Source organism: Amblyomma maculatum, chromosome 4 (genome assembly GCF_055883805.1).
Source record: "Amblyomma maculatum isolate TAMU_Amacu chromosome 4, ASM5588380v1, whole genome shotgun sequence".
Lineage (NCBI taxonomy): Eukaryota > Metazoa > Arthropoda > Arachnida > Ixodida > Ixodidae > Amblyomma > Amblyomma maculatum.
In genome coordinates, this window is record NC_139347.1 from 201,390,125 (window position 1) to 201,417,910 (window position 27,786).

The 27,786-nt window shown below is 44.6% G+C and overlaps 1 protein-coding gene across 1 annotated transcript in view; it reads left to right on the forward strand.

The window, feature by feature from the left end:
• PolA2 (DNA polymerase alpha subunit B) overlaps positions 1-27,786 on the forward strand; it is a 70,980-nt gene that overhangs the window by 12,221 nt on the left and 30,973 nt on the right. The window contains exons 7-14 of the mRNA XM_084602917.1: positions 2,666-2,818; positions 7,442-7,504; positions 7,619-7,661; positions 8,345-8,463; positions 14,950-14,988; positions 16,010-16,083; positions 18,604-18,700; positions 27,213-27,319. Of these exons, the coding sequence (XP_084459043.1) occupies positions 2,666-2,818; positions 7,442-7,504; positions 7,619-7,661; positions 8,345-8,463; positions 14,950-14,988; positions 16,010-16,083; positions 18,604-18,700; positions 27,213-27,319 (695 nt within the window). The remainder of the gene's footprint in view (positions 1-2,665; positions 2,819-7,441; positions 7,505-7,618; positions 7,662-8,344; positions 8,464-14,949; positions 14,989-16,009; positions 16,084-18,603; positions 18,701-27,212; positions 27,320-27,786) is intronic.

Here is a 27,786-nt window from a genome sequence, read left to right on the forward strand (position 1 = left end):
TATCTCCACCCCCTCCACAATCCTCCCTTGCCCCGTGGTGACGAGTGTAACCAGGCACCACTGTTGCCTAGCCAACGCAACAGGGAGTGCCACTGCGCCGCGCTGCCAAATAGTTTTCAACTCCAGCCTTCTTGCACCATCTCTCCCTTCGGCATTCCCTTGGCGCCTAGTATCCTGCTGCTTGGAGAATGACCATGCTACACGCAAGGTCTGACGCACTGTTGTGCTCAATTCTGTCTCCTTTTGCCGATCCGTTACACTGGCTTCGGCTTGTCACATGTCGTTCCTGCTTCCCCTGCACTTTACTTTGTTGTCTATTGAAGGAGTAGTGGGGCACTTTAGTAAATGTAATTTAAAAGGAATTAATTACTTTTGCTGTGAAATTGCTATCAAAAAGTAATTCATTACGTTACTAAATTACCAAACCAAAAAAGTAATTCACTACATTGCAAATTACCAAGAAAAGTAATTAAATTACAGTAATTACAGTAATTTCATTACTGTAATTCCATTACTGCCATATCTGAATGTAGGGCAGCGAAGTTGGCATTAGGAGCTACAAGAGCATTATCCAAGTCACCGTTATGCTTCAAATGCGATGCAATTAAAATTATTGTGATGCAGTTGCATATTGTTCTCGATGGCATTTTATTAAAAAACTACTTGACATCCATCTACTTTTCATCTCCCACGAGCTCCTGCTACTATCAGCATTTAGTCAGCTGAAAGTTGCCGAATCCAACTTTCTACAACGTGCAAGCTGCTGTCAAGAGTTTTGTTCAAGCGAATTCATGCAATACAAAAAATCTTAATGTGTATCGACTGCACAACTTCGCAGCGTAAAATATGAAACCACAAGCGAAAAAGGCAATCAATCAGTCATTGGCAGTACGTTCATGTAGTGCCTGTCAAAAAAATCTAACAGATAAATTATCTTTGAAGCAGTGTAACGATTTAGTTTCCATTACTGTCCATATTAACACAACAAAAATATATGGACACTAATGGTATCTGTGCATTTTCTCCTTGTCCATTGCCCGGACAGCAAATTTACATATTAATGAGACGTAAATGCATGGGAAAAGTTTGGTCCCCAGAAAAGCTGTCCATAATTTGAGTCATCCATATTAACGGGGGTCATATTAATCGAGGCACGCCTGTACTGCCAAGCTGCAACCAATGGACCAGGGGGTTATTGCTAACTTCGAGATCCACTATTGGCGTCGAGTGACCGAGCGCCTTCTGATCGATGCTCTCTGCTGACAACGTGACCGAGATGAAGGTCCCTTTGGTGAAGGCCAGCTATTTTGCAAGTAGAGCCTGGAGGGCCGTGAAGCACCTATTATCGCTCACTGCTTTAAGAAAGCTGGCTTCTCCCGAAGCAGTAGCGCGGGCACGGTACCTGCCGAGGACGAAGCTGCCGCAGTTGACATCGCTGCAACAACTGCTAGCGCCGCCACAACAGCCTTCTTGGAGCAGCTATGGGAGTCCACTAACGAATTGGACCTTGTACCTCCAGGTCTGTCCCACATGGACTTCATTTCCGCTGACGACGAACTTGTTGCCACGGAGGACTTCACGATTGATGAAGTTGCCGGGAGTGCCATGGAAGGGACGGGCAGCACCTTCGAGAGTGACTGCGACAACGCTGGTTGCGCCCCTAAGCCGGTGTCCACCTCCGCAGTGGCCATCGCAGCTGTTGATACACTACGGATGTACCTCGGGAGTTCACAGTAGAACTTCGGCTCACAGTTGGACGGTGTGGACGCCGCAATTCTGAAGACGGCACTTTTAAAACGTGTTCAGAGAACGCTGGACCACTTCGTTCAGCGATAATAAAACAACTTACTCAAATTTGCCTCTTTTTTTCATAATCCAGATACAACGAAATAGTCGATATAGCAAAGTGATTTTCAATTCCCGCCCACTTTGTTATATCCAGGCTAGACATATGTATCCCGCTCATTCTCTGCCTGCTTGGTGTAGGATTGCGTTGCATTGCTAGGGCTTCACATCATGTGTACTCATCACTACATTCTCCGCAGAGTCTTTTCTATTCCTCATGCATTAAAACATGTGCTAGTTGCTGCACACTATTTCCTGCTGTTTGTGTTGTGAAGTGCATTTTCAGGAAGATGCTTTTCGGTTAGAGGGGATTTTTAATTCACTTTTTTAGGAAATCTGCTTTGAAAACATATATTGCAAGAAACTTCTTACCCGAAAACAGAGGAGCCTATGTGTGACTGACCACTTATCTAACCCTTGCTGCCCGTTACTCTGCTCGCCTTTCCTTGGAATCTGCTCTGTTACACCAAGAAGCTGTCATCCGTTTCCTCTCCCATGTAAATCTCTTATTCTCAGCCTGAGCTAGGAAAGCACTAACTCGTTTTTTTCTAGCCCACTCTGCTTTCTTACTATCTTCAACTTTATCTCTGACTTTTCTTATTTTCATAGCTCTCTGCATTTTTGTCAGTTTAGTTTGAAGTCTTTTTGCAACCTCAAAGTTAATGAAATGGATCAAATTGAAACAGACAAGTGAAAAGTATAACAAATTTCTGATCTCTTTGAGTTAATGCTTTTGATTTATCAAAAATGCTGTATATACAAAAAATGAAAGCAGCATGTAGTCATCTTGCAACGTGATGGTTGTTTCTGTACATTTCAGGAGGATGGCTTTGTGACAGGAAGAGTCCTCTGTGACAGCTGTGGGAAGTTGAATGCGAGCTCACTGATCCTTGAAGGCAGCGAGAGCAGCAGCGGCCACTCAGTCAAGCTGGATGTCTCCAAGCTGACACAGTACTCTCTTTTCCCTGGACAGGTAATCTTCTGCTGTAGTGAAAAACTGAGATCTCGTCACTACAAGGAGGACACTGCTGTGCAGTTTTAGTTTTCGCAGAAATCTGTGTTTTGACTCAGTAGCTATTCTTTGAGCAATCACAAAGATGCATAAAAAAAATTTCAGGGGAGCACTGAAGTCATCTTACATAGAGCAAGGCGAAAGCATTTTGGCTGCCCTGCTGTGATCCTTGGAATGCCTCTTGATTCCTCAAGAGAGGAAGAGAGGCTCTCTCTCTCTCTCTCTGTGCGGAAACTCTCCCCCTTTATCACTCTCTATACAAAGTAGAGAGTGAGATAGTCTCTCTCTTTTCTCTCTCTCTATTCTCTCTAAAAAAAGGAGATAGGGAGAGTCTCTTTCTCTCTCTCTCTCTCTCTCTCTAGAGACACCCTCTTCCTCTTTATCTGTGAGAGAGCTTTCCCTCTAGAGAGAAAGCAGAGAAAGTGTACTTTCAAGCATAGCGAAGTCCATACTAGCAGAAAGCATGATTCGGAAGGGTGCACGCGATTCAAATAATAAGAACATGGTGTGTATACCGTATGTTCACAAAGTTTCACACAACCTGAAAAAGATTGTGAGCAAAGCTGGCCTGAAGCACCTTGTTTTCACCAGAATTAAGTTAGAAGGTTTTTGTAAAAAAGTTAATCAACAAATTAGAAAGAAGGCATGTGAAAAGAAACACCAAAAGGAAATTTATCAGCTGTTGTTGTGGTGTTGTGTACAAGATTCCGCTGTCATGCGGTCTATTTTATATCGGAGAAACTGGACAGTGCGTCAATGAGCAACTACGCGAACACGCGAAAGACATAGAAAACCGGTCACATCGAAATAACACGGTCACCTACTCCGCCGATCATAAGGACTGTGAGGTGTTTTTAATCCGAACCACAATCATCGCCAAATATAAAGATCTGACCTCACACCTCATATCAGAGATCTTTCACATTCACAAATTTGGTGACACATGTGTCAATCAACCGTCGGTAGCTCTATTCTCACAACAGCTTTCCTATTTCAATCAGGGACGGGATTGATAGCTCCCGTGTGTATCTGAGGACCATGATTGTGCCGCAATTGGTTTTTTAATCTGTGCTTTGGCTCTCTGCTTTATATTGCTCCTTGTGTCGCAATAAACCATTTGGCTATTAGTCAGGCATGTGTCTGTCTTGCCTTTCCACTCGTCCCGTTTGTTAGCACTGTTTCTTTGTTTCGTTCAAGAGACTCGCTCTCTTTCTTATCACTGTCATTATCTGTCAGTAACTATAACTATCGGTCACTAAATGCCAGAACCCCACAGATATCTCGCAGACACTACTCGCAGACAGTTTCTGAATGAATGCCACTTGTAAAATGCTTTCGCCTTAAAATGCAGGCAACACAGGATACGAGACGAGTACTTGTCTTGTATCCAATCTTGTCCTTTTCACGTAACTTTACAATGTCTGAAGAGTTGCACGAACTGGCCTGACAACAGGTTGTGGCTGTGTAGATGGTCATTCAGCATTAATGAAAAGCGTTTATCGCTGATGAAGTTAGAACTCAAAAATGGAACTGTTTTTTGAGTGTGTGACAACATTTGATTCAAATTTGCTAATGCCAAAAATGAAAATGACTCTGCAGTGTGTATAGTACTATTGATATTATCACACTTTGCCTGTGGGAATCGCTGGTCGTGGCATTATATGTGAATTTAAATCTCTGCCTTTCTCTTGCCGATAAGCTATCATTTTCCATCAGCCTTTAAAAGTCTGGCAGTGCAAGTGCTTTTTAGTGGAAGGTGCAGAAATATCTTTGCAAGGGTGCGGCTGTGAATCTGATTCTAATTATTCTAAACCGGACATTTAGACGGAGTAGATATTTGAATTCGAGAAGGAATTACAGTCAGACCCACTTACTATAACAATACCAGTCTCAATAGTGTATTGGATATAACAATAGGCAGCCGCTGCACCATTAGGTTTGCCATGTGTTTAGTGTCATGTTATATTATCGGTTATAACAGTCAAATATGGTCAATGAAAGGCAACAAAAATGCGGAGACACCGACAATGTCGATGCAGCGACAATAAAAAAATTAAATCGGGACAGAGTACGTCGAGCCATTGCGTTGGTCGGGTGCACTGGGGAAGCTTGCATGCCGCGGAGACGTGGGGGAGGACGGAGCGCTTCTTAACGCGGAGGAGGAAGGAAGGCGTAAATCGCTGCTAGGCACAGCCATTCTGAGAAAGAGCTGTCAGCGCTCCCCCTCGCGTCCTTGCTGTCTCTGCACGGTGGAGCATTCCATTCTGAGGGTGCACTGACCGTGTTGCGCTGCATTATCCTCCCCTAGGCCCCCGCTTCGCAGTTGCATGTTTTGTGGCAGGCGTGCAGCAGTGTTCGTGCAGGTGTCTTTCTAGTGGTTCTCTTAGTGTGCCATCGTTGTTGCCACAATCTTTCTGGGCCTGGATTTTTCATGAACAGAAATGGAGGATCCTCCTTCAGGAAGCATGACACAACCAGCGGAGAAGAGGAAGCGAATGGCAATACCGCTAGAAGTTAAGCGGAAAATTGTACGTGAGCACAAGGACGGCGTAAAAGTGTGCAACTTGGTGCGAAAGGACGGCCTGGCGCAACTCACAGTATCGACAATCATCCGCAACGCACTCAAGATTGAAAATGAAAGCGATGCTAGTGCTTCCCATGCAATGGACGACAGTCAGAACAGGGTTCGACACGGAGCCTACAAAGATGTAGAACAGGTACTGTACCAGTGGTTCTTGAAGGCAGCGAACCTGCTGTTTAATGGCCAAATTTTAGCGGAGAAGGCGAAGCACTTCACATAGGTCCTGCGCAACACCGATTTCTAGCATGGTGGTGGTTGGATTCAACGGTTCAAGGAGACATATGGAATCGTCTAAAAAGCCAGTTGTGGGCAAGGCAGGATCGCTCTATGTCCACGTTAGGCAGAAGTGGCTTGAGAAAACACTGCCCTGCATTCGGGAAGTATGCGGACCGAGACTTGTACAATGGGGACGAGTCTGGACTGTTTTTCCAGATGTTAGCGTCAACGACGCACGCTGTCAAAGGCAATCCCTGTAAGAGTGGCAAGCAAAGCAAATTGTGCGTGATTGTTTTCTTGTGTGCCAACATGGACGGCAGCGACAATTGCCCCGCCTGCGTCATAGGGAAATCCGAGAATCCCCGCTGTTCTCATGGTGCTGCGAGGATTCCAGTTTGCTACTGTCATAATAGGAAAGCATGGATGACGTGCGAACTTTTCTATGAGTGGCTGGTCGAGTTTGATCAGTGGATGCAGCTCGAAAGCAGGAAGGTGGCATTGGTTCTCGACAGTTGCACTGCACCTCAAACAGCTCAGCAGCTCTCGCACGTGGAAGTTTTTTTCCTCCCACCTAACACCACTGCAAGCTTGCAGCCTATGGATGCAGGTGTGATTGCTTGCTTCAGGGCACTGTATTCCCATTGTGTTTTGAGCAGGCTCACACTGAACCTCGACATTTCTGTCCAAGAACGCTGACCGGCGCCAGACTGGAAGATCTCACTTCTGATGGCAGTGCGGTTCATTTTTGGAGCATGGGCAGAAGTAAGCTCCTCCACCATCATGAACTGCTTCAGGAAGGCAGGCTTCGCTGGGGATGCCGGCGACGTGGAAGTTGAGAAGCTCCTGCCGACACAGCGATGATCGAACTTTGGTCCACAGCGAGCAGTAGTGATGGGGATGTGTCGGGACTTGAGAAGTTTTTATATGCCGACAATACAGCCGCGACAGATGAAGAGCTGACAGGCGAGGCTATCGTCGCAGCAGTCACTGGCGCGGAGGACGGTGACGGTATCGACGACGAACCGGAATTTGTGCAGGTTGTGTCTCACCAGGAGGCTTTGAAAATGATCAACTCCCTGCGGGACTTTGTTTTTGCTAAGAGCCTTCCACTGCACTATATTCAGCAATTGAATGCCCTGTAGAAAGATGTCGGCCAGATTGCTGTGAAATAGACATTGCTTATGAATTATGGGTTACTTCCCACTATGAAATAAAAAGTTTAAGCTACATTGACCTCATTAAATGTGTAGTTATAATTTTTTCTTTGTTTTATTCCCTAACTCAGTTATAACAATTATTAGTTATAACAATGATATTTCCATGCCACTTCTAGTTATAATTGGGTTTGACTGTATCACGAAGAAGGTGGTTTAGAAGCATTAACACCATAGCTTTCTTGTGATCTCTTAAAAAAAGAAAAAAAGAGAAAACTGATTATCCCATTGTCAAAACTAGGTTTATGTGTGCTGCATAATGCAGCATAATGACGCCGAAAATATGCAAGAACTCACAAGATGTTCTTGTTGGTATATAACCCCATCAGAGTTAATGCAGCATCGGATTTGTTAGGAGACACTTGTGCCGTAGTTTCTGAACCTTGGCCTTAGATACCGTAGTTTTACTGTGCGGGCCAGATGTTCACTTAACATGCAGTCCTTTCGCTTAATTTAACTTGCTGTGCAGAGCAATGCTTTTGAGCATTTTATGTTTGAGGACAACATATGTTTTTATTCTGTTTCATGTGCTTGTCTTTGTGTTGATATGTGGCCCCTGCGTTTTTTTCACAGGTCATTGTTGGCAAAGGAACCAATCCAACCCAGGAGACTGTTGTCCTGAAGGAGCTCTTTGATGTAAGCTGCTTCCGAGTCACATAAGCTAAGCATTATTTTAGGCAGCTGACTAATGACTGTGCTTGCTTGTTCTGCATTGATGTGAGTTGTACATACTATTTTTCTTTTCTGCAGGGAAAAATGTTGCCGTTCCCCAGCCAAGCTCCCAGTTTAAAAGGTGCATGTCTCTCTCATTTGACCTTGTGATCGTCGCGAATCCTTCCGTAGCAGACTCTGCTCTCGGTGTAATGCGTATTTGAAGGGAACTGAAATTATGTTTAAATTTTGTACAGCTTGAATTAAGTGGAACCATTTAATGCTTCTGGCATAATTGAGATGCTTAAATTAAGGGAGCCAGCATTACTCAAGTTCCACTGTATTATGACATCACTGTAAAATGTATGCAATAGAAGCTAGTTGCCATTTAAACAAATTGAAACATAGGGGATAACTTAATTTTCATGTTTATGTACATTGAAAGTTTTTCACAAGCCTTACGTCCCACCACAAATGGGCTGAACTGGGGTAGTGCAGAGTAGGGCATAACCCCGGGTCGACGCTTGGGCAACGTCACAACGTGTTAAGCCCTCGGTTGCCGGCATTTTTAATAAAGTTATTCCTACCTACCTTCCTACATGATGAAATTAATTGCGTGGTCGTTATAGACTCGAAATAATTTTGTAACAAATTCTTTGTGGTATCTGTAGAATAGCAGGATGTTTTATCTTCTTTGCTTACTGTGAAAAATGATAACTTAAAGTGCAGTGACATCCGAGCTGGTAGTGTTCTGGTTTCATTAATAAATGCAACGGAAGCTTTTAAGCTGGTCAGTAATGCTCAAAATTCTTTATTTTATTTCAGGGCCTCTTCAATTGGTGGTTGCTGCTGGGCCATTCACCACATCTGACACGCTAAGCTTTGAGCCATTGGCCGATTTCACTGCCTACATCATCAAGCATCAGCCCCACGTTTGCATTATGGTATGGGCCTACTAGTTCTACTACAATGTGAAACTTCCTAAAGCACATACTGAAAGTAGAAATTGTGAAAAATAGCCGCACATATCTCAAGTGTAGAACAAGAGGAAGAAGATGGCTGCACAGTATGAAAGAGGACTGAACAAGGGTTGAGGGGGCCCAGATGAAGACAAGTCCACTTGTTGAAACGTTGGCTCGGCTTGTGAACTGAGGCTGCCCCTCAACCCTTGTTCAAGTGACACTTGTAACGCGAACACAACACTACAAGCACATTAGGTGGCGGAGATGAAATAAAAGGGGGTGCATTAAAACTTGCACAAAATGCTCTTTATGCAATCAAAGTGAAAATCAAGCTTGCCAGTATTCAGCCGGCCTCATTTAAAGTCTTCTCGTGCAGCTATTACCATTTCATCTGTCTTGTTTGCCCTTCATTAGCTGCTGATAGTGTACCAAACACTAAAAGTTGCTGGATGCAAACTTAGGATTCATTTCAGGCTGCACTGCTTAAGATATAATTGTGCAGTGAGTCATTCATAGTATTTGTTCAGTTGCGAGTCATATGTTAATTCTGAGCTGTGTGCACACACGGTGGTGGTAATTGTGTTGTCTAACATTGCATTTGAGTAACGTCTGATTGTGGATGTACATAGTGCGAAAGTCACGCTAGAGAAGCTTCGAAGGTTGAAGTTTTTTTTAATTAAACAAAAGAGATTGAGTAGAAAGGTAAAAGTTATTATTTGGAACTTAACTAAGGTCTGCATGTGTTCTTTTTTACTAATGCTTGTTATTACTTTGAGTTTAATGCACCACAGGTGGTACGCTCTTTAAATTAACATTTATGGGTTTTGTTTTATGGCATATAAGCAACTAAGGCTATCCTGCACTGTATGGGCCAACATTTGTGTTTTGTTGTCTATATATATACAGTCGAACCCGGACATATCGAACTCGAAGGGGATCGCGAAATATAGTTCGATATATCGATAATTCGAAATACAGAAATCGGCTTGAGACGCCACTTGCGATCATAAAATATGATACTGTATTTGTTGCGTAATCAACCCACTCGCATAATGAACCCACTCTCCACTTTTGCCCCTGAGAATTTGAAAAAAAAAAAAAAAAAGCACTTGGTGGCACATCCCTCCGTTCCGACCGTCGCATCCAAAGCTCATTTATTGGCAGTGCATCAAGATGCTGCACAGGGATAACGTCACGGCATGTTTATCTTTTGACTATACTTTTCATTGATTTTGCGGTGGCGGGGAGTGAACTTGGCAGAGTGCCCGTGATGGCTAGATTGCACAAGCCTGGTTTGATTTATCGTGCCACGCTTGGGGCGGGCGTGGTCCACTGCCACAAAATCATTGGAAAGTGTGATTCTAGCTGCAAAATGCCGTTTGAAGCTAACAATGCTAAAAGCCGGTGTCATGATCGCAGCTGACCATGTGCTTTCACTGATTCATAGATGCAAGAATCAATGACTCTCACAAAAAAAAAAAAAAAAATCTGCCACTTCTTAACGTCCACAGCCGCCCACAGCTTACGCTGCACCGCACGTTCAGTACGACAAGTAAGGACAGGTCTTAGAAAAAGAAAACTGCTGCTTCTTAACGTCCGCAGCCGCCATAACATACGCCACGTCGCACGTTCAGCACGACGGCAAAAATGAATGACTCGCCAAAAAAAAAAAAACAAAAAAAAAAAAAAAAAAAAAAACTGAGCACTGCAGAATCTACACTGGAGTAATGCGATAGCACGGATGCTGCTGTTGGTTGCTTCTAGTAGCTAAATTCACTTCTTGTTTGCCTATTTAAATGGGCCTTATACGCATCATCCGACATACCGTAAGGCTGCGCCCCGACTACTGCGAGGAGCCGAGCCACAGCCCCATTTATCCTCCTAGCGTGACGTCACAAACAGCGAGCTCCCTCTCTCGGCTGCGACACAGCACTGTGTATGGACTCGCCGCCACTATCCGACGGCGCGAGCTGGGGCCTCGTCTCTCGGTCTGGCGTGACGTCACACGGTCACGTGAAAATGGCGTGACGTCACCGCTGTGGCTACTGTAAGGACTCACCGCCACCATCTGATGGCGCGAGCTGGGGCCCCGTCTCTCGGTCTGGCGTGACATCACACAGTCACGTGACAGGTCATGTATGAAGGCGCCACGACATGCCATAGGCTCGAAGTGCTGGCAGTATTGCTTTCGCAATAAAAATATCTGCCGCTTCTTAGCGTCCGCAGCTGCCATAGCTTACGCACATTCAGCACAATGACGTGAGACACGCATCACGTCAGCCAACGCGCGCTGAGCATTTACAACACACACTGGAGGAGCGTCTGCCATGGGCTGAGCTGGCTTGTCTGCGCATGCGTAGTGAGTGCTGCTGCGAACGAAGACCGGGAGAGAGAGAGGAAGGGTAGAGATAAAGCTTGGCAGAAGAGTGGGCACACCCTTGTGCTTCGCTCTGTCGCGTTTTTCCCCTCTCCCGAACACTATGGCTGCATTTGCTCCCTCTTGTTCCTTCACGCACATGGCTTGTGAACGTCACGTGCTGGCGTGCGGCAAGTGATCACCGCAGAAGCGCACACCTTTGGGAAAAGGGCGCGCCGCTGCTCTAGAAAAGCCGTCGCTGAACTGTGCCCTCTCATTACTTCTGCGCGTGGCTTGAAAATGTCATGCAGCAAACGGTTGAGGGTGATACTATCGTCTTTGGGGAAGGCGCACCGTCCAATACATGGTGCGGAGTTCGATATATCAAACTACTGATGAAATTGACTTGGATATACGACGCAGCTTTCCTGTACTTTTACATGGGATTTTCAAGGGGATATTCCGCGAGTTCAATATAACCAAAATTCGATATATCCGGGTTCGACTGTATTTCTTTTTTTTTTGTTCTTCAGTGTTCATGACAAAACACCAAGTTTTTGAATGTTTCTGGTTGAGAACTTCCAAAATTTTTCTACAGTTTGTGCCGTTCGTGCTCTTTCTTGACTTGTTTGTCAAAGCACGAAGTCTGCGGCTTTTCTAACTCACCAGCTTCTAAAAAGTGCTCAGTCGCTGGCATTTTTAGCCCCAATTTGTGCAGGTTTTGCACGATCCTTAAATAATCTTGGTGTTCAGTCAGTACTGATGCTTTATAGTATTGAAATAATTACTTGGATGAAATGTAGAAATGGGCCACGATGAGAAGCTGCAAGGCTTCATGACATCATTGCCTAAACAGACGCTGAAATTTGTTTCGGGCTAAACTTTGCATTCGTACACCATCCATGCAACTTGTATGACAATGCTTGCTGCTCTCAGTGTGACTTTTTAGCAGAAAATGGGAAAATGCATAATAAATACAGTAGTGCATTGAAAAGACACTGCAGACCAATCAAAGTTGTATTGCGTAGATAATTACCGCGTTCTAGTGAAAGAGGATACTTTTAGTGGAAACAGCTTTACTATGATAGCAGATGCTGCCAAAAAACTGAAATGCACACTATATTGCTGCCGCTAGCCTTTTTTTTTTTTTGCAGTCAAAGTGAGGGGGCGTCAAAACCAATTTTTTACATGCCGATCTCTGAGGCTGGCCTACTCTGCTGTTCACTTTCAAATGGTGGCCATAGATTGATTGGGAAGGGAGAGGGGGTTGAGTTTTAAAAATTTTCTTGGAAATAGAGGGACTTTTTGCAGTCATACGAACATGAGCTTAGCCACAAGTAGCCAGAGAATTTATTTTTGCAAAGAAGAAATTGGATGGCACTGTCCTATTTGCATAGTAAGAGAGTTCCTGTAGGTAATTTGGTGCTGACAGGTTTACCAACAAACTCCTTGCATCCTTCTCGCAAGCTTAATGATTTCCTTTATTTATTTTCCTTATTTAATTCCAAAGGGTCTCCCTAGGAAAGTCTTTGTTTTTACCAGGGGCGATTATACATCAATGAATAACGAACTTGCTTCCTTCCTTCCCAATTTTATTTCTCTAAGTCAGAGTTTAGACTGCATTTCACTCTGGGAGGTATTCAAAAATAAATTGGGCAGCCTAATTGATAAATACATCCCAACAAAACTTCTTTCTGGTAGGCGGCGCCGCGACAAACCATGGATCACGTGACAAATCAGACGGCTTGTCAGGAAAAGACATCGCCTTCTTCAATCGTATAAAAAGAATCGTTGCCCTGCTGTATTGCAGTCAATTCGGGCCCTTGGCAGTACACTAAAAACTGAAATTAAAGCTCATAAGGATAACTTCTTTAATAATCTGGGTTCTAAACTGCGTAGTAATCCCAAGGAATTGTGGACGTTCCTGAAACACAACGGACGCGAACCAGTCGGAATCCCAAACTTAGACGTCGATGGTGACCTTGTTAGTACTAATGGTGATAAAGCCTGCCGCTTTAATGCATATTTTCAGTCTGCCTTTGCGCCAGCGTACATCGGTGAACTTCCGAACACTCGTGAATCTATTACCGAAACCATGCCTGAAATTGTTTTTACTTACCAGGGTGTTTTAAAACTGCTTAATAACATCAGGGCCGCCTCTGCCAGCGGCCCTGATGGTGTACCTACCTTTGTTTTAAAATCATGTGCGAACGAAATTGCTCATTATTTAGTAACCTTGTTCCAAACATCGCTTAACTCGGCATGTTTGCCAAATGACTGGAAAAATGCTAATGTTGTCCCAGTGCATAAAAGCGGTTCGAAAATGTCTGTTGTTAATTACCGACCCATTTCTCTGACTAGCGTGTGTTGTAAAACACTGGAACATATAATTTACAGTGCAGTCATGAAACACCTTGACTCTCATGACTTCTTTACGCCAGTTCAGCATGGCTTTAGAATGGGTTTTTCCTGTACCACCCAGTTACTTGAGTTCAGTAATGATCTGTTTTCCTCTTTTGACCACGGATATCAAATTGATTGTGTATTTCTGGATTTTAAAAAAGCCTTTGATTCTGTACCTCATGTGCTATTATTACATAAGTTACGTTGTCTTGGTCTGCATCCCAATATCCTCGACTGGCTTCATTCATATCTCCAGGACCGCATGCAGCGTGTTGTAATTAACGGTTGTCACTCCGATTCCGTAAACGTCTCCTCAGGTGTGCCCCAGGGGTCTGTCCTTGGACCCCTACTTTTTCTCATTTTTATTAATGATATTGTTCTTGACCTCACCTGCCAAGTTCGGCTATATGCTGATGACTGTGTGCTTTACCATGTTGTGGAAAGTTCTTCTGATGCATTAAAACTTCAGCGAGACTTAAATTTTATTCAGTACTGGTGCTCAAAATGGCAAATGTCTTTGAACATTTCAAAATGCAAACTTGTCTCGTTCACTCGTAAGCGTTCCCCTCTACCGACCTGCTACTCAATAAATAATGTTCCCCTGCAAGAAGTTTCTGAATATAAGTATCTCGGCGTATATTTCACCTCTAACCTTACGTGGACGAGACAAGTTGAGCATATTACATCGAAAGCCTGCAGAATGTCTAATTTTTTAAAGCGTAATTTCAGCAAAGTGCAGTCAAATGTCAAGCAGCTCCTGTATTTCCCTTACATAAGACCAATTCTTGAATATGCATGCCCTGTATGGGATCCCCAGTTTATTTACTTATCAGACATGCTCGAACGCGTCCAAAATAATGCTGCCAGATTTGTGTCTAACAATTATAATTTTTCATCTAGTGTCACGTCTATTAAACATCATCTTGGTTGGGAATCTTTAGCTCACCGCAGAAAACATTTCAGACTGCAGATCATGTATCGCATTTATTTTGGAAAGTTCAGCATTGACAAAGACCGGTACCTGCTTCAACCTCACTTTTTGTCTAGACGACTTGATCATCAGTGGAAGATCCGCGAAATAAAATGCCGGACAGATGTGTATAAAACCTCGTTTTTTCCACTGACGATCAATGAGTGGAACCGGCTGCCAGCTGGCATCACTGAGTGTTGCACTGCAAATTTATTTCGGGCTTTTTTATCGGATGTGTGACGTGGCGCCCAGTTCTCTTGCGTGTGTTTCCTTCATTACTTTGTTTTTGAGTGTTTTCATCACTTTGTTCGTCACGCAGTTGCCCCCTTTAGATGCATGTTTTTCATTCTGCATTATCACTTGTGTCCTGTTATTTTCTTCATTTTTATGTATTTTATCACTGGCGTTCCCTGCAAGATTACTTGTCATCTCCCCCCCTGCAATAATGCCTTCGGGCGCTGCAGGAACTTGTAATAAACTTGTAATAAATAAGTTTTGATTGATTGGGTTTTAAGTTATTAAATTTTTGTCAGCAACAGAGACTTTCCTTGCAGCCAAACGAACATGAAACATTGTTTTAATTGCTGTAAGCTACAGAATGCGTTCACTAAGCTGTAGCGGTTGTCAGCCTATTCTAACAAAAAGGAATTGCTTCTGTACAGCATATGCGTTTTGTTATTCCCAGAAACTTGTCTGTTTTTTACAGTCAGTCTTCATGCATTTTTATATAAACTTTCAGATGGGACCATTTGTGGACTGTCGTCACGAGCTCATTCAGGTTGGTGTGCTTGCCCATAACTGGCTGTCCTTTACTTTCTACATTGCATTACTAGCCGTTATGCTGGCGTAAAAACTGTTCAATAATAAAAGGTATTAAGCAGGTGCTGACTGCTGCACACCTTCTTGATTCCTCTTGAATATTGCGTTCATATGCTATATAGCAGTTTCCAAGCAGGGTTCTGGGGTACCTTTGGGAGTGCTTAGCATATCCCTAAAGCACTCGAATTCATGCATGCCTTAACTACCACCTTGCTTCTTTCCATTTTACTTGGGACTAATCACACTGTAGTACTTGCTTGTATAAGTAGAGAACTTTTCGTTTGAATGCATTAATAATGTTTGGAGTGAAGAGTTCAACATCAGATTTATGAAATTCAATAGATCTTAAATAATAATAATAATAATTGGTTCACAGGAAGGGAAAGGCGCAGTATCTGTCACACCTGCTCTGTGGACTCCTGAGCCGCATTGTAGAGGAAGGTGGGAGTGAAAGTGGATAGAGAGAAAGGGATGCCGTAGTGGAGGTCTGCCTAGTAACTTCGACCACCTGGGGTCTTTAACGTGCGCTGACATCGCACAGCACACAGACGCCTCTTCGTTTCCCCTACATCGAAACGCAGCTGCTGGCGGTCGGGATCGAACCCGGGTACTCCGGCACAGTATTCAGGCATCTTAACCACTGCACACTGCGGCAGCGGGGCGTTATATTTGTAAAATAAGGTGAATTTGGTGTTTTTAATTGTTGAATAGAGACTTTACGGCTATCTTTGAGAGATGTAACTGTTCAACTAACTTACTGCATTTTTAGTCAGACTGAGAACTTTGTTAAACTGGGCTTTATTGGTGGCTGAATGTGCTTGGCAGCTTCACTGCCAGCTCATATATATATATATATTTAACCGGTTGGTCAACTGCAAAAGATGCCAATTAATGAATTTACTTCATTTTGGTGGCTTACTGTGCCATTTTAAAAGCATGGCTTTTCAAGCTTTCATCTTTTCCTGCCTTGTTCATTTCAGAAAGGGAACCTTCCTGATGAATATGACTCAGTATTCCAAAGCCAAATTAATGCCTTAGCTAATGCATTACAAAAGTAAGTAGTTTTTCATTTTGCTTGGAGCATTTAAGCATGAAATGTTGTGATGCCCCATTTCTAGCAAACTCAGGTAAGCATTGTCCAGAAACTGTGGCGAACATCCAGCCAAGACATGAGACTGGACCTGTTTGAAGCGTTTTAAAATTTTTGTATCCAAATGGCGTCCAACGGAAAAAACTTTCCCGTGGAGTAACTCCAAATCAGTGTAAGCAGAAGAGCTTTGTTGTGTTCAGACACTCCAGAGCGTTCCGTCATCATCGTAGTTTTAAACTTTTCTTTTTCATCTCTCACTTGTTATGCATATTAACATGATTACATTAAGGGGCCCATTCTTCAGAAAATCTGTTGACGCTGTTGGCGTTGTGAGGACAAAGTTACAAGCATGCCTTTAGCAGGTGGCAGCTGACATGGCCGTGCACTGACTGGTTGTTGTATGATGTAGCGGAATCACATGGCACGGCCTAGTTGGTAGGTGCAGCCAACTCTGGTTTCACCTGTGAGATAGGAAGGTGAGATCACATTTCTGCCCTCCAGGACCCTAGTTAAGACACACTGCCGCTATTTCACACAGGCACATTCGTATGGATTGGTTAAAGCAGGGCTTTATTTTCAGGCAGCATTTTTTAACGCAATCAAACACGTGTACAGGAGACGCAGAAAGACGTGGGACTGACACTACTACATCTAGTTTATTGCTGAGGAAAGATCAATACATAGCGAAGAACACACATGCGCAGACGGAACAAGCAACGCCTGCTTCACTGAAACCGCTCTTGATAACCCATCTCTGCCCCTAACAGAGCCACAGACGGTCACTAACGCACTCCGCCCCCCTCTTTCTTATATGAGACTCTTTGAGCAGTTCGCAAGCCTTCTTATCACCGCTTCTGCCCAGTTCCATGTCTTGCTTATCCACAGCTCCCGAGTACAGTGCTCAGGAAAGCAAGCTCCTTGGTCGGTGCTCAGTGAGCAAATGTTGCTCCGCACAGTCATTTACATAATTGCCTGTCAGGCCTCTGTATGCCTTACCACGTGTCAACGGGATTTTATTAATGACCCCAGTGTGGCATTCCAAAAAGCTCTTTTTATGCTTAATACCGCAGGCTGGCTTTCTGTCCTTATGTATGATGTATGAGCAAGGTCTTGAAAGCTTCTGGGGAGTGGAGTACACGACAGGAACACCATGTCGACTCGCCACCTTCTTGATGTTGTGGGACACCTTGTGGACATACGGCACCACTTCAGGCTTTACCGCAGTCCTTCCTTCCACCGCTTTATATCCAGGGTGTTATATCTATGTGAGGTGGTCTTGCACATAATGTAGCTTACGTTTTGTGAGATAAGAGGTACAAATTAAGGAATTAGTGAGTAATTGACTGGCAAAATGCATGTATGCGAACGAGGAAAGATTACATGCATGCACAAAGGGAGGCGGGGATAAGAGGTTTTAATGCTGTCACATCATATCTTTTAAGGTGGAGCTTAAGTGTCCCGCCATTTTTCTTCAAATGTTCTTTGGCAGCGACCTTAACAGCGGAATGACGCCGAATGAATTGAGAGAAAGAAAGGTTCTTCTGTATTACGTAGGTGCACAGGAAGGTGAGAGGGTAACCAAGGAGGCTGAACATGTTGCCACAGCCGATGAAAATGTGCACGTGCTAGGGAACGTCAAACAGCAAGGGCAGCTAGGAAACCTGAGCATGCTCCAGTCAAGAAAAGCAGTTGGTAGTGGTATCAAATCCCAGATAATCTGAATTGTAGATCGCATCAAAAACACAAATTTTCTTCTTGGAAGTTCAGTGTCTGGCGCTTCTCGGAACAGTGCCATTTGATAACTCTTTAAGGATGGAGACAGGTCAGCTGTGTGGCCTCAAGCAACTGCTTTAACACATTTTATGATAACCACTGGTTAGTTCCAAAGCACCATACTATGTGGCTTCAATGTGCAGCAGGCTGGGACTACCAAAGGCCTAGTGACCATTGCGCTTCCAGCACATTGCTGCAAGAAATGAGTGACTAGTTTGCATGTACACAAAGTATTCTTGCCTCTGTGTTACAGATGAGCTTATCTGCTGCCATTTTAAGATACCAAGTTACCAGTATATCACACTGCTCTGTGGTCCCTTTCAAGGTTGTTATATCAGGGTTTTGGAGTGCCCTTCCTCTCTTTAATTTTGTTTAATTTCTGTTGTTTATTAAACCACCTTTCCTCATTTTGTTCGCTTAATTTGTCACCAGCTTGTTGTCTTGATCACTGCATGCTTTGAAAGATGAATACTTTTGATCTTGTGTTTGTGCAATGCTTATTTTTCTTCTCTTCATAGTTATTTGCACAGCTGTGTTGTAGTCGAGTAATCTGTGTTACCGAGAGGCCGACTAGTAGTTCCTCTTTGTCGCTTCGTGAAAGCAGGAAGGTAGTTGAAAGAGCTAGAGAGCAAGGTATAGGGAGGGCTCCTGTTAAACTGTCGATTTACTTCGGGGTGTTCGTTATAGTCTGTTTCGTTTCGTTTTTTACAGCACAAGAACACAGATTGTTCTGGTGCCTTCGGACTTAGACGTGCACCACGACTATGTTTACCCGACTCCACCGTTCAGGCTTGGAAAAAAATATGAGGTACGCCTCCACCTGTCCTGCTAGAATACTAGTCAATTCATGAAAACGAAGACACTGATGCTCTTTTGCCACTCAACTGCCTTTTCAGCTGAGGGGGGCTACAAATGGCGTTTCCCTTTCCACTCTCAGGTTAAAGAGGAAGAGATTCCAGCCGTACACAATTTTCATTTCCATAATCCAGCTAGAAATGCATTTTCCTGCTCGAAGCTGGTGTTGTAGCTGGGAGTAAATAGTTTCAAGCTGGAAGGATGCTCTTTTTGGTTTCAGAGCGCAGCTGGATGTGGGAAATTTTTCACTTCTGCATAGCACTGGATCTTCATGTACAGTCGGCGCCACTCTTGTGTAGAGTGCTCGAGCAAGACATATCGGGCTACAAAAGACGAAAATAGTCTCCAGCTCCAGATTTCTGAGCTAGGTGCTAGTGCCTACCTTGGTTGTGGCTATCTGTGGCACCACTTTCACTCCAGTGTTGCTTCAAGAACCTATCAGCTGCAGCGATATCTGGCCTTATTTGCAGGGACGTGTGTCTCCCGAGCGCTCTACACAAGGATGACGTCGACTGTACCTACATGTTGTCAAAGAGGTGATTTCAGTTGGACAATCTGGTTGAGGAGTTCTTGGACTCCTAACCGCAATCCAGTAGGGTATATTCAAAATGATGTGTTCTGGCAACACTGGTAGTTACCACCGTGTTGTCTGGGGCGCAGTCAGATTTTTGCTGTTGGTTGCTGTGTGTTATGAGGTTGGACATGTGCCGCCTTGGAAGGATGTTAAGGGGAGATACTACTCGAAGACACTTTTTCTTTAATATTTGACTTAGAGCTATGAAATTCTGGTTAATAATTCAGTTTATTATGCTGATTTCAAATCTGCAATTAGTTTTATTGTAAGTTGCATAGTTTTTGTTCTGTTCAGTGACAGTGTGTAAAATATACTCTTTTGCCCCCCTTCTTTGTCATACTAAACTTCCATAAACACGCATCGTTGATGGCTCATTTTGATCCATATAAACTGTAGAGTGCCAAAAACTAATAATAAAGTACATATAAAGTATGCTAATGACGTGAAAAATTTGAACCTGGCAAGTCTACATTGTCAAGACACCACCATGTGGTAATTATTTTTCTTTTGTAAATATTTGATCAGTATTTATTCTTGAAAGAGATAACGGCACTCCTCACACCTCAGAGAAAATGTGTGCAAAATTTCATTCAGATATGAGCATCAGAAGTACCAAAAACATGAAGGGCAAACGCTAAAAATTGCCCAAAATTGCATTTTGAGAAAAATGCATTTGAAGTTAAAATTGCATGTTTATTTAAAAAAGAGGGCTTCAATTCCTATCAAACTTTGGAACAAAAGAAGAAAATTGTCCATAAAGCAGCCACTGGCACTAGAAACTTCCTGCAGCATATGTCGCTCTCTCATGACCCTTGCGAGTGGACTTCGACATGTGCTTTTTTTCTTCAGTGTGCGGCGATTTGCGTTCGCTTCCGCAGTCAGCTTCAAGGACATTTGTTTCTGCATTGTTATTTCTCTGGATGTGCCAAGCTATGATGCATTGGCTTGTGGAGTCCAATAATTGAGGAAAATCGCACTAGCTGCTCATACAGGCCGCCACAGCAGCTTTGACGTTGACGGCGAAGCTTTCATCCGAGCTCCCGCTGTCAATCTCTGCTCGCATCCTTGCTCGCATCCCTGCACGCCATAACTCGCCGCAATCAGTATGTTGTGGAAAGCACACATTGCGGGCAGGCAGAGTTCTCACAGAGTAGTTCAAGAAACGAAGCGAGTCTGCGCTTTGCGGCCGGTTCCCGAATACTGGAAGTCCTGAACGATGGCTTGGGCAAATCGCGCCGCCCACAAGAACGTTCACCGCTGCCAAGTCAGTAACTACAGATGACGCCTCATCGCAGGCTATTTCCTCACCTTAGAAATGCCCAATAATTTTTTCCGAGGCACTCACACAACGCTTCAAATTCCTCGGAGGCATCTGAAATGCTGGAGGGATCGGCGTCGGTTCCACTAGGCCTAACTGCCACAGGTCCAGTTGTCACTGGACGAGCCTTCTCTTTCGATTTTCGCCAACGTCCTCTATATTTGTGAACAGAACGGTATTTCACTTCTCGGTGACTGCGCTGGTTCAATTGTGCTTCATCCATGACGAAGATAAAGTTGCCGAACGATCGTCACTCGGAAACGCACCTCGACGTAGCATGGAGCCAGCAAGTGGGCTTCGCCACATGCGCGCGCGCGGCGGCCAATGGCGAGGCTTGATTCGTACCACGTGATTTAAAAACCAGTCGCAGCGGTCGAAAAACGCGACGTAGGCATGCTTTTTTTTATTATTGCTTGCGTTTTAGACGCCGGGCAACTGTGGTGATTGGGAGAATGCGGCTTGGCTGAGCTCCTCACGTGATCCGCAACGGCGATCAACTGCGCTATGCCGACCGCGGGACGCTCGAAGATCTTTCGGTCATTTAACCGCCACCGTGTGCTCTTTAAACGTAATTTCAGCCCATTTCCTGTTTAAACTCAGCTTTGATTTTTATTTTCATGAAAGTAGAGATACTAAACTTGACAAAACAAGTAAAAACAAAAAAATCAGTGATTTTCGAAAAAACCCGCGTTTTTCGACCCGCATCTCCCCTTAACTCTCCATCATGTAACAGCTGCTTTCTGTGTGAATTCTGAAATTGACAGCAGACCTCATACATGTTTTCTACGCTGACTGATGCAACTTTGGCGGTGTTTAGCGTGCACAAATATCTGTCCGGCAAGCAACAGCGGAATGCCTACTACTCCCGTTGAAGCTGCTTCTGTATCAACGTGCACGCCATAGAAACTGATCTGGGTGCATGTTATTTCATCAATGCAACAAAGTGCTCTTAATTGGGGAACCCTGTGTAAACATGAAATGCTCACTTGATCCTTTAAAACGGTCCAAGCAGAAGGCGGCAGTCTTCTTCTGTCTTTCTGCTTCGAAACTGGTGCTGCCAAAACGTGGTTACCACCTTGTAACCTGTAAGCTGCAGCTTTTGCTTGCTACAGTTAGTCCCTAGGAGTACTGCATTGCAGCTGGTGTCGCTCGATTTCTTAAGCCTGTTTCTGTAGCAGTGTTGGCACTCGTGAAGGGGAACTCGGCTCTGTTTGATATGACAGCTGCTCATCTTCAACACAGACTTCATTTTGCGATTCTGCGTTGTCCTAGTCATTTGCTTCAGTTGTAGATATCTGAGGTAGTGCTCAATTTTATGCTTCTCACGGCTTCGGCTTTCTTGGAAAGAAAATGTGTGTGTACCCCTTTCTTTTAATGTTTTGCACACGCAAATGCAAACACCGTGGCTGCCACTTCACTGCAAAGCATCCTTTTACCCCTTGCCATTCATTGCACAAAGTCATTCGATTTTAGATGTTTAGAGCCTACTTGCATATGCGTAGCGACCCGAAATAAAGGAGCTCCATCCCATTTGATGGCGATCTTTTGTGGTGGACAGTGTGTCACAGAAACTTCTGATAGGAGACCTGAACACTAAAGTACAAGAGGTTTAGCAGCGATGAAAGGGAACATGTTAGCGACATGATATAATAGTTTGCTGCTCTGATGGCAAGAATAATGTCCTGAACATATAAGTGCTTAGTACAGACGAAGCAAACTGTAATACGACTGAACGAGCACTGGTTCGATGATATACAGAATACGCATGTAGTAACTCAGACTTCACAACTCATTTGGAACTTTTTCTTACTGGAGCACAGCATCATCACACACACTATACACGAATGCAGTTTGCAGTTCACTTATAAACAGCTGCTGACTTGGCTCTTTCTGTCGTAAGCCTAACTCACATGAATAGTTGCTATGACAGAAATGAACTGCACACACACAATGCAAAGCGCAGCACAGGCACTGTGTCGTATGTCATTGTTATTTACATTTTTTAAGACGGCGACTATGTGAAATAGGCTGAAACAGGCTGCTTTTTGGCGTTTATAATGCATAATCAGCCATGGTATGCAAGTGTGTATGCTATGTTGCGCGTGAAAGGCTGTTTGACTTAAACGTAAAATGAAATGTAAACTATGAAGGAACAGCATGTATGACATTGTGATGCACGACGGCAGCTGCAGAAATCCAGGTTGACACGATGCCAAACAACAGGCAAGCAGCATTGTGCACACAAACGATTACAGTTTTCTTTCTATTGATCACATTTATTTTTTAGCGTGTCGTGTGAAATTGCTGGTAAAAATGTATTTCTGCCTCGTTGCCCTACTCATCCTTGTATCCTCACTATTACACAATGGCGCACAGCATTGTTTGTGAGATGGAGAGCTGCTGAGTTGTCATCGAGATGGTTTTCGAAGCCCCTGACAAGATGGCACATATTAGTTCGTGTTTTTTCTCCTAGATGGCGAGCCTTTTTAATATTTCCTGTTTGCTAGATGGTAGGGAGATTGCGAATTCAACACAGCAATTTTAAAATGTGTCGATTTTTTTTTTCTTTAATCTAGATTAGAGGTGTGCACGGGCCGAAATTTTGAGCCTGAGTCCGGCCTGGGCTCTATGCTAAAGACTCAAGCCCTGTGCTGCTGACACTGAAAGGGCCTGAGCCCAGCCCAGCGCTCACACTAAAAGCCCAGGCTCGGCCTGGCCCAACGTGCTATAGTTGCAGTTGAAGAAATGGTACCGAAAGAAGCAATTTCAGAATGATGAGTCTATCAAGGATCATAAGATGTTTGTTTCTCATGTTTAATGTGAAAAATTATAGAATATATAAAGGCGCAGCACATTGGTAGCATTATCATTCTTATTATGAAAAAACAACTACTGATGCACTTCTGAAGGCTTGAGGCATTTGCGGTGCTCCTGGAGCGCTGATGTTTCTTTCTGTGCTCAAGCGTGTTGTTGGAATGACGAACACGTTCTTAGCAAGTAAACCAAGTTTTAGGTAAGCAGCTTGTTTACTTCTCCAAAAGTGAGATAGCTCTAAACCTGAACAAAGGGATGATTTTCTGGCCAAGTACTCGGTGAGCTCGTCTCGCTTCTCATGTGCTTTTACGGGTGCTTTTTGGTGCACAAACAAAGCGCTGCCTCTGCATTGCCTGTGCCGAGACGCCCTCATCGTTAGTTGACTAGCCTACCACCTCTCCTGCCACCACATCACCAAAACCCAACTCAATAAACGTAACGTCCTACACCGCTCAGCCATTAAAGCTGCCCTTCATTTACCTCGTCATACCAGTACGATTCAGCTTCTTCAATTAGGCATACATAACAATGTTGAGATCATAGAGGCGCACCTCTCCAGCCAACAACGTAGACTCTGCACAACACTTACAGGCACTCGTCTCTTGCGCTCAATGGGCTAAAATACCCCTGATCCTTCACCTCACATTCATATAGCCATTCCCCTGCATCTGCGGAGCCTCCTCGAGCTCACACCCCTCCCTCGAAGTATGGGGCCAGAACACTGCAAACGTCGTCGCGCAGCCCGTGCCTCATATTTTTCCAAGCAGTACTCTGCACGCCAGGACATCATCTACACGGATGCTTCTCATAATCCGGACAATCCTCACATCTGCGTTGCTGTGTTCATGGACATTCGCCGCTCAACGTTCAATGCCGCCTCCATCCAATGCACTAGCATCGCCGAGGCTGAATGCTTAGCCATTACACTTGCTATTGCACACATCAGTCAGTTGCAGACTCACCACACTACGTTATGCAGCATACAGATATCTCCTGCGAGGAACCCTCCCACACTCATTCGCTAGAATATTATGTACTCTACCTACCTCTGCCGATCCCATCACCATCACATGGGTACCTGGACACGAGGACATCCAGCGCGCTCATGCATTTGTTCGAGAACTGAGCTTCCAGTTACCGGTGGATGGCCTCCCCAAACCTTCATTATACACTCCCATCGAACCTCTTGACTAGAATACAATTGTTCATCACTATCGTCATTGCCACGTCACGTACCCGCCACCACATCACACGCTCTCTAACATCGACAGCACGTACTGGCGACAACTCCAAACACATTCGTTCCCATCTCCTCACTTTGCCCACATCTTTCACCCCCCGGACTTCCCAGCATACTGCATCACATGCAACGCCAACCCACCCACCCTCTACCAATACTTATGGGAATACCCGCTTCCCATGCGCATTCCTCCCGTCAAAAACCCCACCCCCTCCTCCTGGGAGGCTGCCCTTCTAGCCACGCAACCCACAGATCAGTTACAGCTGGTCAAGCAGGCTAACCTAGAAGGAGCAGCCAGAGGGCTCTTGTACTAAGGGGTATTCCTGAGATGTTTAAATTATTTTAATTAAATAAAGTTTTTTCCTCCTCCTCCTCCTCCAAGAAACACGAGGAAATTCAAAGATTGTCAATGCTTTGAGTTTCCTTCGAGCTATGCATGTTTAGGCACGAATCTCGAAATGGATGCCTAAACCTCTGTGCTGGTGTTACCAAAGCAGAGATGCAAAGCTCAACACTCAAAACCCCACACGCTCTGCTTGGTCATTGACTACTAGCAAAGGTTAGTCCACAGCAAGGAGCTGTGGAGGAAATGCGGGTCGACGCAAAGAAAGAACTTAGAAGCTCTCATGTGGGGAAGACGCATGAAAATGCTCTGCAATCTAAACGCCTGCTGCGACATGGCCATATCTGCGTTTTCGCAAAAATTGCATGCCCGGCTTAGCCCGGCCCGAGGCAAATATGCCTTGGCCTGGGGCCGGGCTGGGTACGAGCTTTCGGGCTGGCACGAGCCCGTGTGCAACTCTAATCTAGATAGCTTTCAACAAGTTCTTTTTCTTATACTGTCAAACCCGGATATATCCGACTCGAAGGGGATCGTGAAATAGTTCGATATATTGATAATTCGATACACAGGAATCGGCTTGTGACGGCACTTACGATGCGAAAAAACGATACCGTATTTGTCGCGTAATCAATCCACTCGTATAATGAACCCACCCTCCACTTTTGCACCCGAGAATTTGGAAGAAAAAAAAAAGAAAGCATTAAGGCCAGCTCACTCACCGCTGCAGCTCAAAACAAGGTTTCTGTGTCACCGCGGCAGAAATCGCAAGCGTTTTCGCTTGCATGTCGATGGCGCGCTCCACTCCGTTTGGGTCGTCTCATCCACAGCTTTTTTCTTGGCAGCGTGCTAAGATGCTGCGCAGCGATAACACCACACCGTGTTTATCTTTTGATAGCTCCTGCGCTGGCGAGGAGCGAACTTGGCAGAGTGCCCATGATGGCTTGATTGCAAAGCCTGGTTCGATTTATCATGCCGCGCTTGGGACGGCCGTAGTCCATTGGCACAAAATCATTGCAAAGCATGATAGCTGCAAATGCTGTTTGAAGCGAAATATGCTAAAAGCTGGCGTCATGATCGCAGCTGACCGCATGCTTTCGTTGATTCATACATGCAAGGATAAACGACTCCCGCCAAAAAAAAAAAAAAAGAAAACTGCCGTTTCTTAATGTCCGCAGCCGCCATATCTTAAGCTACGCCGCGCGTACAGCACAACGATAAGAATAGACGCCTCTCGAAAAAAAAAAAAAAGAGAGAGATCTGCTGCTTCTTAAACGTCTGCAGGCGCCATAGCCACGTCAGCCGCCGCGCGCAGAGGGTTCGCAACACGCGCTGGAGAAGCGTTCGACGTTCTGTCTGAAAACGGGCTGAGCTGGCTTGGTGCATGCGTAGCGCATTTGAATCGTTTGATTCGTTTATAGGCGCGTGCTACTGCGAACGAAGGCCAGGAAAGAGAGAGATAGCTCGGCAAAAGAAGGGACACACCCTTGCGCTTCGCTCTATTGCGTTTTTCCCCTGTCGTTCCCACCGGTTCTCTCTGGTTCATTCCCGCACATGGCTTGCAAATGTCACGTGCTGGCGCGCGGGAAACGATAACCGCAGATGCGCGCGTTTTTGGGGAATGGGCATGGCGTTGCCCTAGATCAGCCGTCGCCGAACTGTCCCCTCTCATTTCTTCCGTGCGTGGTTTGAAAACGTCACGCGGCAAGCGGCCAAGGGTGATGTGATCGTCTTTGGGGAAGGCACACTTTCCAGTGCGTGGTGCATAGTTCGATATATCGAACAACCAGTGCAATTGAGTTCGATATATCAACAACCAGTGCAATTGAGTTCGATATATGAAGCGGCTTTCCTATACTTTTACATGGGATTTTCAAGGGGATATTCCGTAAATAGAGTTTTGAGCTGTGCCAAACGCATGATTTGCACATTAGTCGTCTGTATACAGTGCGACTAATTTGTCTCTACTCATGCATTAAGACATGACTACTTTGCCATGCATGGTGTCAGATGGTGGAAATCTTCGTAATGTGGTTTTAATATGCTCACCCTCTGCAGCAAGGTAGACTGGCTACTTCTTGATGTTAGAAAGTTCTGCGGTATTTTGTGGAGACTCTGAAAAAGTGTTCCTGCTGCCTTTCTTCATAATCTTTTATGTTGTCATTGTTACTCTTTGCAGAACATTACATGTGCTCCGAACCCCTGCCTTCTTGACGTTGGCGGCTACATTGTTGGTGCTACCAGCGTAGATGTCCTCATGCACCTAGGCAGAGAGGAGATATCTTTGTAAGTGTTATGTTAACGCTGTGTTAGCCATTTACTGGTGCCGCCATGCGGTTGAGCTAGGTTGATCAGCATCACTTGTCTTTCTGGCCGCTTTGACAAGGAGAGAGACGCCAATGCCAGGTTTCTTTTCTTTCTTTTTTTTTCCTGCAAGATGGTAGCGTAAACAAATTTGCAACACTTTGTATAAGTCCTTGAAGGTCTTCATGAGCCTCTGTTAGCGTCCCAACAAAGATAGAGATCAGATTTCATGCGTCTGTTGCGATTGCTCGAAAAAACTGAAACCACGAAGGTACGTCGCTGCAAACAGAGCGCAACATGACGATCATGGCCTGTTTCCTTTTCCTCCGCAAGATAGTAGTATAGACAATTTTTAGTATTTCTCGTACATTCTAGAAGATGGCAACACCGCCCAGTAAGCGCGTCAATTCAGAAGAACTCAAAATTTCAAATACGCACTCAGCACAGTA